The sequence below is a fragment of the Hyposmocoma kahamanoa genome, unplaced genomic scaffold (genome assembly GCF_003589595.1).
Source record: "Hyposmocoma kahamanoa isolate Upper Pololo Valley unplaced genomic scaffold, ASM358959v1 202, whole genome shotgun sequence".
Lineage (NCBI taxonomy): Eukaryota > Metazoa > Arthropoda > Insecta > Lepidoptera > Cosmopterigidae > Hyposmocoma > Hyposmocoma kahamanoa.
In genome coordinates, this window is record NW_020653726.1 from 11,132,562 (window position 1) to 11,149,016 (window position 16,455).

Below are 16,455 nucleotides of genomic sequence, written 5' to 3' on the forward strand. Positions count from 1 at the left end.
CGTAAGAGGGCCACACTAGATTTTTTGATAGAGTACAAACGAACAAATTTCTCATGTGGAAGTAATTATATGGCTTCCGACGGCACAAGTTTACGGAATACATGTCAGGGACAAATAATAGGCAAAACGTTTGATGGGTAACGAACAATATTCAGATGGTAGCGGCGATCCAATTTGTTATTATAGAACATCATGACAAGGGGCCTTTCAGATGTCTCGTAATTTCTCAACTTGTCACAACCCTAGAATCACAGGTGTGTTGACAATATTTGACGTTTGTGTGACCCAGGTATACATATAATCACGTATAAATTGTTGGAGTTGGAGTTGTTTTGGTTGAATCGTTCTCTACACTTTTAGGTATTAAAAAAATGTAAACAGGCGAGTGCTGTCAAATATGTCAGATTCACGCGTGCTCAAGCTGAGATATGATAAGAAACGTCAACATCATAAATAATTGCTCTCCACAAAATTGAGGTAGTGAAATTAAATAGAATATTTATTGATACTACTATATTCAGAAAAATAAGTGTCTAAAGAATAATACAATAAATGTTAGTTTTTAAAATAATAGTGTCAAGTCATATTGGAATGTCTTGAAAATTTGACACGAAACAGCAAAATTAATAGGAAGCAACATTGACTTGTCAATGGGAAGCAATGACATTATACTTGTAGTTATTATTATATTATAATATATTGATAGAAAATTACAGTAAATAACACCGTACCACCAAACCGACTGAATTTAAAATCACTTACGATCAAGTTTTGCCAAATGAAGAAAGATAATCTATACTTTAGTCGCATTACATTTCGTTCGCTACACGTACACGCCTTATGTTCGAAACCTCCGAAAAATTATTATTTATATATATTATTAAAAATACTTTTTAGGTTCACTATGGGAATTCTCCCATTTTATTCAAAATATTTGTCTGTAATGAAGAATTAGTTATTTGAAATTTGAATTTGAATAAAAAAATAAATAAAAATATTAAACAAAATAAAATGCATTTATTTCAGACAACAATAGATCCATAAAATGTTAGTATTACAAAAAAAAAAACTTTATTAGTACGTAAACTTAAATGAAGAAAAAGTGATTTACCTAGTTACGTATATTCAAATGTTAAGATTCGAACAGGGTTTCCCTAGTGCGGGGCTATGTTGAGTGTGTGCGTTATTATTACATAAACCCTGTGTCGCGGGTGCCATGGACACACTCATAGACAACCACAAATTACACCCAAACTCACGAGAGAAATAAAAGTAGGCCATACAAATATTTCTCCCGGCCCGGGAATCGAACCTGGGACCTCTGCGTGGCAGTCCGGCATGGTAACTGTTCGGCCACGGAGGCAGTTAAATAAAATATTATTTATATTTTATAGTTATATAGTAGTTTATAGTTATTAAATAATATGAGATAATAAATTACTTTGTATGTAATAGTTTAGTTATTGATGAGTTAAGTTCGAGGGCAAAGGCCGTTAAGTTGGTTGATTAAGGTTCGCGCGAACAAGATTACACATGCTTCAGAGCCACACATTACTTACATAATAGTACTTGTATTTACATAAGTAAGTAAATATATACTGTTTATTGTTCGTTTTGTTTAATGCTCTTGTTTCATTTGTCTGAAACTGTAGGTGGACACCTGTAATTAAAGTGTTTGGAGATGTTGGTTTTCTATGAATAAATACGTTATTTATATGGCGAACGGCTATGGAGTGGAATTCCCTGCACGCAGATTTATTCCCTGAATGTTATAACTTGGGCTTTTTCAAGGCGAGAGCGAATAGGCATTATTTAGGTGTGCATGCTCGAGAACCTTATCGTCACCATTACGTGAGATGGAGGTCAAATGCGCATTTGTATGTTATAAAAAAGATACAAATTCCAAACGTTTAACAACACTTGTATTTTGAAAATAGTATTTCTACGACTATATAAACCCCATGAAGCAGTACGGTAAATCTCGTGGACATATGCCTTCTTGTTACAGCGTCGGTGATTGTTACCAAAGCAAAAATTGTTGTGCTTTTCTCGTACACAAGATCACCGTTGGTTCTTCGGAAGGTAACGATCGTATGCTCTATGATTATAGAGCAATTTCCCAAAAAAAATAATTTCAAACTTAGCAACGAAAATAATATAATAATAATAGGCGAAGGAAATCCAGATTGAAGCAATAAACAAATTTATTTCCCATTAGAAATTACGACGGAAACTGAAATCTGTAAAACAACTTTATTAACAAATATTTAAAAGAAGTAATTAGGTCAAACTTTATTGTATTAATAAGCAACAGTAACTCGCTGGAGGAAAATAGCGTTAGGAAATCTTCATAATAATTTAGTATTTACTTGAACGGTAATTAGCTATTTGTGCGAAAACGTTGATTTAACGAAATGCTAGTTGTGTGCTGTAAGTAACATTTCAAAAATATTTTGCATAGTCCTCTACTTTGTGGTGCATAGAACTCGCTTAAGATATCGGATGGAATAATTGTTTTGTAGAAATAACCGGTAAAACAATAATTCATCTAATTTTGGTAGTTATTGCCATATTGTCCATCGATTCAATATTTAATAACAAAAACAATAAGTAAATATTAGTAAAATACGTATACGTCTACCTCTAAATGTCGGATGCGCCTCACTTATACGAAAATTATGCCAGTTGAGCGTTATGCGAATAATAAGTATTTATATGATACATTGCACACCTTTAAATATGTCGACATAGAATATTCCAATGGGTAAAAATCTTGTCTTTCGTAATGTTCAATTGGGCAACCGTGGCACCTTCTGGAGCTACTGAAAGCGGCAAATTCATGAATTTAAAAAGAAATTGGTGAATTTGAGTCTAAACCTTGAACTACGAACATTCTAACTTTAGAGCAAAATGTAAAAAATACGATACAGAGTGTTTTTTCATATCTAGTCGTTGAAATTTTCAGGTAAATCTTGACAGGTCTAGTCTATAAAACCCACTTGGTCAGAGGTGGTGGTAGACCAGATCTAATTTCGCACTGTACAATAGTGTATTTCCTCAAACAGCTTTTTTTTTCAGAAGAGATAGAAAACGAATTACTCGCTTCCACATTTTACATTTTACTACAGATATTAAACAATTTCCCACTTGCTAAATATTTTGAAATAAGAGGAGAAAAAAAAAGTGTTTTTAAGTAGGTAAGGACTATTTTGTCCAGAACTTGCTCACATAAAGATAGTTTCATAATGACGGTTTTATTGAAGTATAATCTTGAATTTCACATATTTCGAGTCACAACACTATTTTATTAGCAGTGCGATAATATTATACCGAACTGATATCCGACAATTTTGTTATGGCAACAGTGAGTGTTTTGTTTGGAAAGCGACAAGTGAACATCAAAGCTAACAAGAGAATAACGAGTGGATTTCTATTGCGAAATGACTATCGAATTTTCATTCGACCTGCTGTGGGCACGGATTACCACAGTATTATTTTATTATTTTGGCCTCCTTTGTATCTTTGTTCACGATTTAATCCTGAGCGATCTAGATTTCACAAGTTCTAGATTTTAATATAAAAATAAAATCTACATGGAAAGACTTGTTATGCACGATTAAATTACTACATAAATTAAAGCCCTTTCAGAAAGAGTTCTGAGCTCTGTAGCAAGTCACAGAACACATTCTCGTTCTCAGTTCATGTTAATTAATAAATTTAAAATATTACGGGCAAAGATCTTGATATACTTTTTAAGATGATTGATTGCGGGTTAAAATTTGTAATTGGTGCGTTAAAGTTCTGATCACTTTGAAATGAAATAATCTTTTTAATATATAAATAATTTTCAAATAAACTTTTAAAGCTAAATTCAAAATTTAAAGTTTTAGTGTTACTTAATTCTTTTCGTTTTAGTTAATTTGGTATTCGCTTTGAAACGAAACTTTTGAAAAACGAAACACAGCTAACATTTGTGTAATTTTTTAATACGAGTTCCGATGTGGCACTAATGTAACGTAAAGTACTTGAAACATTAATGACGTGCATTTTTTGTATGGAGCGGCTACAGCTAATGGTGGCACTTCACATGGCTATTTGTTTTGATATATGTGGCAAATAATCACCATGTGTATATAACATATGTGACAAAGTATTTGCCTCGTTTGCCTATTCTACAAATACAGCAAACACCAAACTCGCGTTACAAGGCGTTGTAGGGCTAACACTACAGGGCGCGACAAGCGCGAGATCTCTATGCGAGAATAGCATTATCTCGCGCAGGTCGCGACTTATCGTGCTAGCCTGACAGGTCGGTTTCTCGCACATCAAAGGCAAATATGGAGGTAAACCGTCTACTCTATGGTCATATTCATTTTAACTCTAGTGACTCCATGTGTAGACGAGCATATTTGTCAGTGTCTGCATGTTTGTCTGTACATCAAATATTTTTCCATGTAGATATATCAAACACCCAATAGCGAATACAAGTAGCCATGTGAAGTGCAGCCATAACATACGCACTGCGCATTTCTAATTTGCTGAATCCATAGTGATAATTTTAGCCTGGCAAATCAGCCGCATGGACGACCACGGTTTAAGGTGAATAATGACGGGTTGTGAGCAATTTTTATTTCTGAAACTGACAACACTGAACCATGTGCGCCAAATAAGTAAATTAAATAAAAAATGGATACCACACGAATTCTCCGAATTACAATGCGTAACGCGTGGCTTGCATGGTGTTATGAATCGACACAGATATGAAGGCATTTTAGACCATATCATTTATTACTTTTGATGTAAGACGGATTCGTTATTATTATGCCGAACGATCAACAGTGGTTGAAACCTGGCGACTAGCCCAAAAAGTATTTTGGTGGTCCTGCCGTAGAGTACCTACTCCAATACTGCTTGTTAGATCTGGTACAATGATGATAGCTGAAAGCTATTTCTGAAAAATGCAGACTATGATGGTAATATTCACAGAGAAACAACCATGACGATTGATCGCTATTACTACATGATAACGCCAGGCCTTACGCGCATACTGCCAAACAAATCATCTCCACTTTGCAGGTGTTGCATCTTATAGCTCTTCACTACTTTCCATATTCACCTGACTCTACTGGTCCTTATGATAATTATCTGCAAGGAAAGTATTTTACTTTCCGCTAAGCAGTCGCAAATGTGTTCCAAGATGTCCTGGATTCTAGTTCTCTACGACTATACCGCGAAGGAATAATGGGCTTCCAGCAAGATAGTTTAGTTTACTTTATTTCTCTCAACATTACAAATTTCATACAAATACAATTACATGTCATTTTATACTACTCTTCGAAAAGTGAACGTCTGTTTACAAAAAAATGAAGAAGTAATTAAGTCATAAGTACACAATAGTGTACATATACAAATCAACATAATTAATGAAACTAAATAAATATATGAATTAAACTAACAATGTCAAGTGTATACACAAAAATGTCAATATGGATTCTTAATAACTAATAAATGTATATATAATAATCTAATTATTTATTAAGTGCTTTGAGTGTACTCTGTTACTGAGTAAAGGGACTTTTCCAATAAAAGGTTCTTCAGTCAGCACCTGAACGTTTCCTCACATTATTTTTTTAGTTTGGCAAAAAAAAAAAAGGTAGGTGCTCGTAGTAGGTCGGTCCTATAACCCGCGGGTTTTTTTCGTGCAGTGCAGTGCAGTGCGACGCGGTACTGATCGGAGTTGTCCCGCGGGACGGAGACACCCACCCATCACCTCCACACGCCCAAACTGTGCTAAGTGTTTCCGCGTCAACATAATGACCTCAAAAACATATTGCGAGAAGTCGGTCATTATTCGGTGTACAGCGCCTTGCTGGATTGCCTCTGGGTTATGCCGACCATGGTTCGTAACACTCGCTTTTGTATTCGCATTACCCTGTCAGCGTCCGTCGAATTACCCCACAAAATAACACCATAAGTCATAATTGAGTGGAAGTGTGCAAAGTACGCCTGCCTCAACGCATTACAAACACCAACGGTTTTATTTTGCGCAGAGAAACATCGCACCACTCGGCTTGTCACATAGCGAGTCTACGTGCTGATTCCAATTCAAGGTAGGATCCAACGTAAAACCCAAGAATTTGCATTTGTCAGTCACCAGAATAGGACACTGGATACTCACACTCGGAATGCGCCTACCAGAGAAGAGCACAACATAGATGTGTATATTTTGTTCAAATTTATTTATTTTCTAATAATTTTTGGATATGACGAGTAAATTAGCAATTACATAGCAATTTTTGTAGTATTATTTCAGATTAACCACTAAAAATCTTAGTAGGCCATATAATTCTATTTTGTCGCAGCAATTTATTATTTACACCTCCGCTTATCGGATCCTCGTTTTTCTATGTCAAAATAATGTTTGACTTACAAGCATTCGTTGACGGTTTAATATCCTAGTAAAGATCTAGTCAATTGTGATATGCCTTTAGATGTCAGGTTGGGGTCGTGAGAATGGACGTGAGATTTAAAAATGCTTATATAAAAAAATAACTGTCCAAAGAAAACCGTAGAAATATAAGAATCGTGTCCGCCTCTTATAATTTGGACATTATGTATTACGGCAACACCCTGTTACTGGTTGCGTGTTGTTTAATAATTTTTATTGGAGAAAAATGGAACGAAATAAATTAACGCACTACGAACAAGCTTCGCTTTCCTGAAAGCCTCATCAAAAAGTTTGATGGTGTAAAAAGATTCATGGATAAACTTTCAATATTTGTAGTTTATTTACTCTTTTCTAAAGGAAATTTCTTTCGTAAACAGAGCGACCGATGATTCTCTACTAGCTTTTAGTGCTATATGCACTAAAAGCTAGCGTCTTCAAGTCCATAAACGTCAAATGAATTTGCAATTATCCAAGTTACTAATTTTTAGCAACTATACATAGACGTTCGTCATAACTCCTATGATGAGTATATCTGTTTGTAACTAGCTATCTTGTTTTGTTTATATCGCAATCAGAAAGCAGTTAGGTAGTTATGTAAAAAGATAAAAATTAATAGCAGCACCGATTATTTGACCGTAGCACTGAGCTGGCTCGTGCGTGACGCGGGAGATTTGTTATAGCTACAATTTAGTAAAGTGACATAAAATTTTCTGAAATAATGACGGTTCTATTTACGTGTAATCATGGAAAACATATTTCCAGAGAGTCGAGGTGTTATTTAGCTCGACTATAACTTGTGTGATACACAGTGATCGTAATTTCGATACTATTTACGGCGCCTTCAAGTTAGTCTACAATACGACTACGCCAACCGTTAAAAGTTGTCGTTTAAGGTTGTTTTGCCTTTTAAAATCTATGATGTAGTATCAAAACGTTAGTGATTTTTCTATCATCCCTTGAATATTAACGTTTGGCAGGTGTGTTGGGCCGTCTTCGACGTGGTGTTGCCGTATTATTCTGAGTTATGCCCTGGTGCAGGCCATTATGTAAACAATATGCAATGCAGGCGCCCGCCGCGTGTGTTTGTTTACTGAATGCCGCAACTCTGTCTTGCCAGGTATAAAGACCAGTAAGCGTTTCTCATCGCTATTTCACATTTTAATATTAATATATCTCTCGGAAACGCTCTTGCATAGCTAGCTTATTTTGAATTGGATATTTTTTATTTGGAAAGGTTATCTTAGTTAATAAGTCATTTTGCCTGTGGTCTTCTGCGTAAAGCCGGGTTTACATTTGTCTGACGTGTCGTGTCGTGACGCGTCAGAACGGTATCAGGTTCATACACACAACACAAACCGTTACGCGAAATGCGACTGTAATATATTGAATGAATGCGTCACGACACGACTCGTTAGACAAATGTAAATCCGGCTTAAGCGTTTTTACTTGTTATATTATATATTTTTATCTCAATTAGACCGCAAATAAATAAGACCAGTAAAATTTATTTTGTTTGTTTGTTAAGACGTGGCAGATACTAAGTTGTACAGGCTGTGCAATAATGTAATTAAATCACGTATTGTTGTGCATCCTTGGATCCACATCCACCAGTGCTTGTGATCATTAATGTCTGTCTGTCTCACTCTACTACGTAGGGCTTCTTTGGCTTACTGCTCACGTATGCATGTAGCAGTACATATAATTCAACTTTTATAATATTCACATTGTCTCCGTTATTATTTATCGAGGTTTTGGGATTAATCTTAACGTCTCGTGTGCGCTGCATTAGCATCACCAGTTTTGAAACATGTATTACGACGAAAATGTGAAATGTTATTGAGGAAATAATAAAGTTTAAAATTCCAAGCAACACTTTATACATTAATTTATTTTTCTCTCGGGCTTGGTCGAGATGTATTAATAAGTCCCCAGAAATGATTGATTATTAACATTTTTAGAATTTTCTACCAAAATATACCTTTATTTATAATAGTAATTTTATATTCTTTATAAAACCTCTCCAACTCGAAAATGGTCGTGGATGAGTCCGGACAGTAAAGTAAAAAATGAGATTGTCTTTATCGTGTGGACGAAAAAGCATATATTCAATGATGTCTCTGTGATCAACACCGTTAAAACAGGAAGTGATCACCGGTTGGTACGAGGCACATTGAATATCAATATCAGGCTTCAAAGATCACGACTGATAAAGGGTACGTTCCGACCAATACCTGCACAACTCCAAAACCCCGAGAGCTTTCAACTCGAAGTTCAAAATCGCTTCGAAGCCCTCGAAAACAGCATAGATGTGGACGATCTAAACAACATGGTGGTGGATATTGTCCGTAACGTTGGGTCCAAGTTTTTCAAAACCCTCCGTACCAGAAGAAGAAACTCTCCGATAAAACACTTCAACTCATGGAACAAGAGACATGAAATGAGGCTACAGAACTCAGAGGATGCAAGTCACTGTAGGCTGCTAAATAGGCAGATATCGAAGTCTTTGACGAGCGCCAATTTAATACATAGCGTATTAAAGAGGCCATTGAGCGGAACAAAGGTGTTCGCGAGAGATCTGTCTGTTGGGTAAAGCCAACTTACGAAGCTGAAAACTGATGACAGTAGCATCATTTCATCTAAGCCTGAAATCCTGAGGGAAATAGAGAAGTTCTATCGACAGCTACACTCCACGAAAGCACCTGTTAAAAGCGAGGCTAAAGACCCCAGAGCCAAGCTTACCCGACATTATACCGAAGATATCTCGGACGTCAGCCTGTATGTGATTAGTGTGGCTCTCAAACAACTCAAGAATAACAAAGCGGCGGGTAATGGTGGAATCACAACAGAAATTCTGAGAGCGGGCGGCAAGCCGATACTTAAAGTCCCCCAGAAGCTTTTAAATGCTATCATCGTCGAAGGTCAAACGTCGAAGGCATGGGGCAGAAACGAGGTCGTCCTGTTCTTCGAAAAGGGTGATAAAACAGTCTTGAAGAACTATCGGCCAATCTCGCTTCTGAGCCATAAATATGAGTTGTTTTCTAGAGTTATTACGAATCGTCTCGCTCGCAGGTTTGACTATTTCCAACCTCGCGAACAAACCGGTTTCCGAAAGGGTTTTAGCACCATAGACCACATTCATACGCTGCGTCTGGTTATACAGAAGACCGAGGAGTATAACCGGCCACTTTGATTGGCGTTTGTGGACTGTGCCTTTGATTCGATCTAGACCTGGGCGGTGCTGCAGTCTCTCCAAAGGTTCCAAGTAGGCTATAGGTATATCGAGGTGTTAAGGTACTTATACAAAAACGCCACTATGTCAGTCCGATTATAGGATCTAATCTTATCCAACTGCGACGAGGCGTGAGACAGGGAGATGTGATATCTCCGAAACTGTTCACTGCTGCGTTGGAGGATATTTTTAAGCTTCTGGATGGAAAGGACTTGGCATCAACATCAACGGCGAGTATATAACACACTTTCGATTTGCCGATGATATTTTCTTATGGCTGAGACCTTGGGAGACCTGAACACAATGCTCGAAGATCTCGGTAGTGTTTCCCAAAGAGTGGGTCTTAAAATGAACGTGGACAAGACGAAGATCATTTCGAATGCCCACGCTGTACCCGCTTCAGTTAAAATTGGGACCACTACACTCGAAGTTGTTGACCATTACGTATACCTGGGACAGACAGTCCAGTTATGTAGGTCCAACTTTGAAAAAGATATCTCTCGTCGAATCCAGCTCGGATTGGCATCGTTCGGTACAAAAAATCTTTGCGTCCAAATTACCTCAGTGTCTCAAGACGAAAGTCTTTGACCAGTGTATATTGCCAGTGATCACATATGGATCAGAAACGTGGACTACGTACTCACTATGGGCCTCACAAGTAGGCTTAACTCAGCGGGCAATGGATAGAGCGATGCTCAGTATTTCCCTACGTGATTGAATCAGAAACGAGGAAATCCGTAGGAGAACTAAGGTAACCGACATAGCTCGTAGAATTGCTCAGCTGAAGTGGCAGTGGGCGGGGCACATACTAGGAGAACCGATCGAGCGACCGCACATCGGGCGACGCTCAGTGGGTAGGCCAGGGAGCGACGATCTGGTAAACGTCGCGGGAAGCCGATGGATGCGGACAGCGCAGGACCGATCATCGTGGAGATCGTTGGGGGAGGCCTGTGTCCAGCAGTGGGCGTCGTATGGCTGAATGATGATGATGATGATGATTCTTTATAAAAAACATTATCAAATTATATTTATTTTTAATTTTTTTTAATTTTCAAGTTAATTCCATTTCATTATTACTCGCTATGGTGTTATATGATTTACAATAGTTTTGCACAAACAAACAGAATTTTCGCAAGGTCTTTAGAAGTAGTAGTCGCGGTAGGACGTATTACTAGTAGCAGTGAAACTCCTTGTGAAAGAGCTCATCCAGGGAAGTACTGCTTTCCTATTTCTGCTGCCAAGCAGTAATGTGAGCATTACCCCGTTCTGGTTTTCAAGAGTAAGGGTGCCGTTGAGTGTTGTCGAGTTCCAGGCACATGGGACTTATTAACTTATGTCTTAGGGTGACGCGCGCAGTGGCAGTACCCCTCAAATCTTTGTGATTTACAGCTCTGAGTGGCACTGCAACTGCAATTGCAACGCCAGACTCAGGAATTGTTCCTCCCGTCATTTGATATCGTAAAAAAAGATGTGTGAAATGGTCAAATTTATCGACCGTGTTAATTTTGAACTATTTTTTTTTCTATTTGAAATTTTTATTTGAAAAATTTGATCAAGCAGTATTTTCAGTATCGCCTAAAATTTCATTCTAGTAAATTAAAAAGTTACAATCGTTACGAAGAATAAAAGACAGTTGTTATTCTTTCGATAGACACTCTAGTACCGCATTAAGATTCATACAATCCCCTTGTCGACGACACTTCTGACGACTTTGGAATTCACAATTGTTTGGACGAATTGTTCACGAATTTTTGAACCCAAAACGGTGAAGTACTCACCACTAAGTCAGATCGCTCAGTTTTAATTTATTTCAGATACAGTTGGGTATCTTGATAAATTTGCAAACTATCAGAAACTTTAAGAAGCTCGCAAATGGATCTTGTTCAATGAACGATGTCAGTAATGGCTCAAGTGTACTTTAGCGAAACAGGGCCTGTAGTGTTGTTCTATGTACGTAAAGCATTAAATGGTTTGGTAGCGACAACAGTATCTAGTGTCATGCGCACCGTACAACTCTTTCAACACTTTAAAGAGAGCTCTGGCGCTATAGCATAAATATGAAAAACCCATTTTTTTGTTTTGTGAAAATACGTTAGTTATTTTTTATATTTGCGCTGTTGTACTTATTGAGTTTGGTCCAAAAGTCAAGCAATGGAAAGCATAATGTGTGTCGCATCAGTTAGGGCCCGGTGGCGCTGGATAACGCGAGGCGCCTCCGCCGCCGCCGTTGAGCGCGGGAGTCGGTAGCACAGCCTGAGCACGCGACCTCGTGTCATTGACCGCGGGCTGCGCCCGCGCCGCGCGCCATTGCTGCCGCTTTTTCCAATCCTACCCAGGGCTACCAAATGCACGAAAATATTGTTTTGTATATTAACGCACACAAGGAACAATAGCCCCTATTTTATTTAACCTAATATTTTTTGCAACTTTATAATAACACAAACAAACGCAAACGTCTCGTTGCGTTTTAATTAGAAGAGTAGGAAAGTAAAGTGGAATGTCAGAATGTTTGATTTAAAAATTGTACTACCTAGGTTGATTGAGAGGTGATTTATTGAATTGAATTCTTATTGAAAGTAACGAATATTTTATAAAAATAATTACAGATAACAGTCGCAGTTTTGATCCAATTATTAACAATGATAATTCATTAATTTGGAATTGTGACCAGTTGTAATTAAGTTTATTGAATTTTGACATTCACCACCACATTCAATTATTTTTTTGTGAAATTACTTTAGTTTGTTATAATTATCAATACAAAGATCTAACACTCAGAAAAAATGCCTTCGTTCTGCCTAGTTTTAATTTTTTTAACGCCTTTTTTTTTGTTGTAGCGCCATCTGAAGAAATAGATTGTACACAAATGGCGCTATGGCAAAAAAGTCGTTAAAAAAACAAAACAAAGGTCTGCAACAAGCACATACAAAAATCCGTAAGATCCACTGGTTTGTTCCGTGGCTTAGTTGGCATAGCGACTAGCACGGTTTGCTAGAAGACGTTGGTTCGAAACCAGCGGAATTTTTTGTGAGTGTTCGATCTTTGTGTTAATAATTAAGACCAGTTGCTAGGCTAGTCACTGTAACATTGCAATCAATGCAAAAATCCTTAGGAAAATAACAAGTTTTCAATTGCTGATGAAGAGGCACTTCAAGATGCGCCAGTCAGGCAGCCCTACTGTAAACCGCTTAGATGACGGCTACGTATGAGCGAAACAGCCTCTCTGGCTCTACGAGTGTAACAGAGACAACAACAAGCTAGTTGTAAAGAAAGGAGAAACCTTTAAGAGATAAAAAAAAGTTGGGACTTCACTGCTGCGTTGAGTTGAAAAATTGGTTTCGTTTTATTTTTGTTTTTAAAAACAACAACCTGCATTCTTGCTTATTTTCTAGTTTGAAGTGGGCGCGTTATAAATGGGTACGTAAGCATGATATTTCCTAAAATACAAATTCCTTACTCTACAATTGTTTTAGTTTAGTATTTCTCACATGGATAAAGACAGTAGATTCTGGGGAGTCATAACAATAACAAAGTGAACTCTTCAAACATCAATTGTTAAAGTCACTTGCTGCATATTAGCGATATGTCATTGTCATATTTCCTATCTACCCGTAACAGCGGCTGTGGTGGAGTGGAGTCATTTGCCTGTCATGTATATAAAAAAACAAAAAAAAAAAAACGTAAAGAAAATTACAGTACTAGAATTCTTTGAAGTAACAACAGGAAACTTGTCACATTGTAATCAAAATTTCAAAGTAACTACAATTAAACCGTCAATCATTAAGCTATGAATGGATAACATTTCGAATATAGGATATAAATGTCGTGTTAAGTGTAAAACATTAATATATATGTAGGTGGTTTTTATGTTGGATCAAATCCAAAGTACAGAGTTTAACTTCAAAGTCCCGCACGGTTCAATGTGGCGAATATTCAGTATATATTTAAGAACCATTCAGTAGTTATTACAAAATGCTGACTTTTATGAGGCGATTTATTGAGAGGATTCAGAGTCAAGTTACCAGTGAAACAACCCCCATACACACACACGCATGCTCACTATTTTCATTGTTCGCTGCGGCTTTCATTGTCTGGTCGTATATACACAAGTATCAGAATGCGTTCCTGTTAGCATCAGATGAAACAGTTTTGTACCATGTAGAGTTGCTCTCTAGATAGTTCTCATTAAACCCACTTCCTCGTTTTTAATTGATTTAAAACTAGTTTTGTCTTGCTGTCACATCTCGAGCAGTCGAAGCAAAATTGTTGAACAAGGGACCTATGTATTCGTAGCTTGTCTTTTACTCTAACCGCACTCACTTTCAACTTATGACTGTAATTCAAAGCTATGACTGTATTCTACCGTTATTCGTCGGCTCAGGAACTGTAATTGCTACGTTTTTGTTCTCTGATTTCGAGGTGCGTTAAACTAATTGTTATTTGCTTATAAAGCAGAAGTGAACAGCAAATGGCGCTATTTGAAATTCGATCCGGCGGCGTTTTAGATAATCGGTCTTCCAGATAAGCTCCTGAAATGAATTTATGACTACTATAAATTGGCACGAACAGCCGTAGATCGCTGTGGCATTAAATCATAGTTTGCTTCAGATGACATTGACGAATTGAGAAATTCGGTCGTATACTGACTTTAGTCGATCATGATAAACGATTTGCAAACATAATTTTCGAAAGTTTGTTTTTTTTTTTATATATTATTATGTAGACTGTGTAATAGTTCTCGTGATCTTCTCCTGGCGGTACTATAAAATACTGTGTACTTAAACTTTTCACAGCGTTCGGAAGTTTTTGAACAGTTCGAGGCCTGGATCATTTAGCTATGAAAATATTATAAGTTTCAACAACCTATTCAAATGCTCACTGCTTCAGTTAGTCAACAGAAAAAAATAGCATTTAACAACTAGGAATGGACCCCAATTAACTTCAGTTTTGCTTCGTCGCTGCTGTGAAGTGCTTAAGTAATTAGGCCAATAAGATAAAATGTTAATATAATAGTGAAGAGTTGCTGAATTTTGTATCTCTCAATGGTGTTTGGGACGGGCAACCAAAATACATGATTTCGGCAGATAATTAATTATTTTATTTTATATATCAAACAACTCGTAACAAAGTCGGGATTATTCTTTGAGAGTATCGTGTATTTATGAAAATCACGTACAATTTACTAAATTCTTTTTTGTTGTTGTTTTCATAAATATCTAGAGTGAAGTAGGTTGCCGTGAAGTGGGACGAGATGAATTTGCGGAAGCGCCCACGGCTAAACAAGAAGATATCAAACGCTACGTTCATTCTCTTTTCAACGAACTTGTTGAGATGGTTTGAGAACTCTCTAAGTATTATCTCTTAGTTCTGAGAACACTTCAATATAAAGCTAAAATTTTTGCAGAGATTTTGAGTATTGAAAAAACATCCGAACTTTTTCGGTTATTTTGGTAGTCAATCATACTTATAATCAATGTAGTTACATTGATTCCGAATAATATATTACAAATAAATATCTAATTGTAAGTACTGTATAGGTATATGTTTTTTGGCTTTGGAGGTAATTTTTTTTGCCTTATTTTCAATTCTTTCGTTTTTTTTGGGGTCATTATTCTATTATTATGTATCACTACACAGGCAGTATTATAACTATTATAAATATGTCTTTTTATTTGTTTTGTACAGTACTAATTGTAAGCTATGCAGTAAAGCATTTCAGGCTTACCCATTAAGACAATCTGTATATATAATTAGGTACATATTACTGTGGGAGTTGAACTAGGTTCTGCATAAAACATGTTAGTGAATCATATTAAATTTAATTTCCGTTTCTGACGTAAACTTTACTGACTCATAAACATGCTTTAATAACTTGCCAGTTTATTATTATTATTATTAGTTTGCAGTTGGTAGCGACAGTCGTAGCAGGGATAAAGTAATAAATGAATGATCTGGAATTGTCTAGTAGTCGGGTGTTGTCAGTGACCCGAGAACTAATAGATTCTGCGCTCAATGTTTTAGCACTGCGATCCCGAATCGCTCCCAGCTTCCTAATGCCGTTTCCGTAATGGCCTTTCTTTTCTGAGCGCAATAATTTTAACTTCGCCATTACGATTTTTGGCGGTTCCTTGCCTTCTTCAAGTTGGATCGTGGTGTTTTATGTAAAAGCTGTATTTTTTGTAAATATTTATTATCGAGAGTTGTTTTTGTTGTTGTATAAATTTCCCTGAGAGAAACATTTATGTAATTCCATATACATATGTAGTAACTTCTTTTATGAATGATTTATCTACTGATGTTATTCAGATAAGTTATCGTATGTAGCATTGTGAGTCGTGAAACGTGATTCTAATTAAGATATTCTTGTTTCCAGTACAATGCGAAGACAATTCGCCGGGGCGGCCAGCAGAGCTGCATGATGCAAGGGAAGGAGACGACGTGACTCTGCTCTGCCGGTTCGACCCAGTGGCCCAACTGCCTAACATCACCTACTATTGGGTTCGCACCACGGAGAGCGAGGTCGAGAATGTAGCCTTCGGAGAACTCACGCTACAGAGCGCCTATAGGTATATTGCCATCATACTACTAAAACTCAGTAATATCATATTTATAATTTGAAAACAATTTATTACCTACCTAACATAGTATCGCAAAGTTCATCTCAACTTCCGTAGTTAATTGGTAGTCGTAAATTGTTGTTACTTTATTGATCAAACGGTTCGTTAGCAAATGAATTTAAAACATTTGTACGACGACGAAGACGAACTCTGCAAATTTG

The 16,455-nt window shown here is 36.9% G+C and overlaps 1 protein-coding gene across 1 annotated transcript in view; it reads left to right on the forward strand.

Moving 5' to 3' along the window:
* The window catches only part of LOC113226821 (contactin-5), a 123,142-nt gene that overhangs the window by 63,826 nt on the left and 42,861 nt on the right, over positions 1-16,455 (forward strand). Inside the window, exon 2 of the mRNA XM_026459590.1 lies at positions 16,051-16,243. Within this exon, the coding sequence (XP_026315375.1) occupies positions 16,051-16,243 (193 nt within the window). The remainder of the gene's footprint in view (positions 1-16,050; positions 16,244-16,455) is intronic.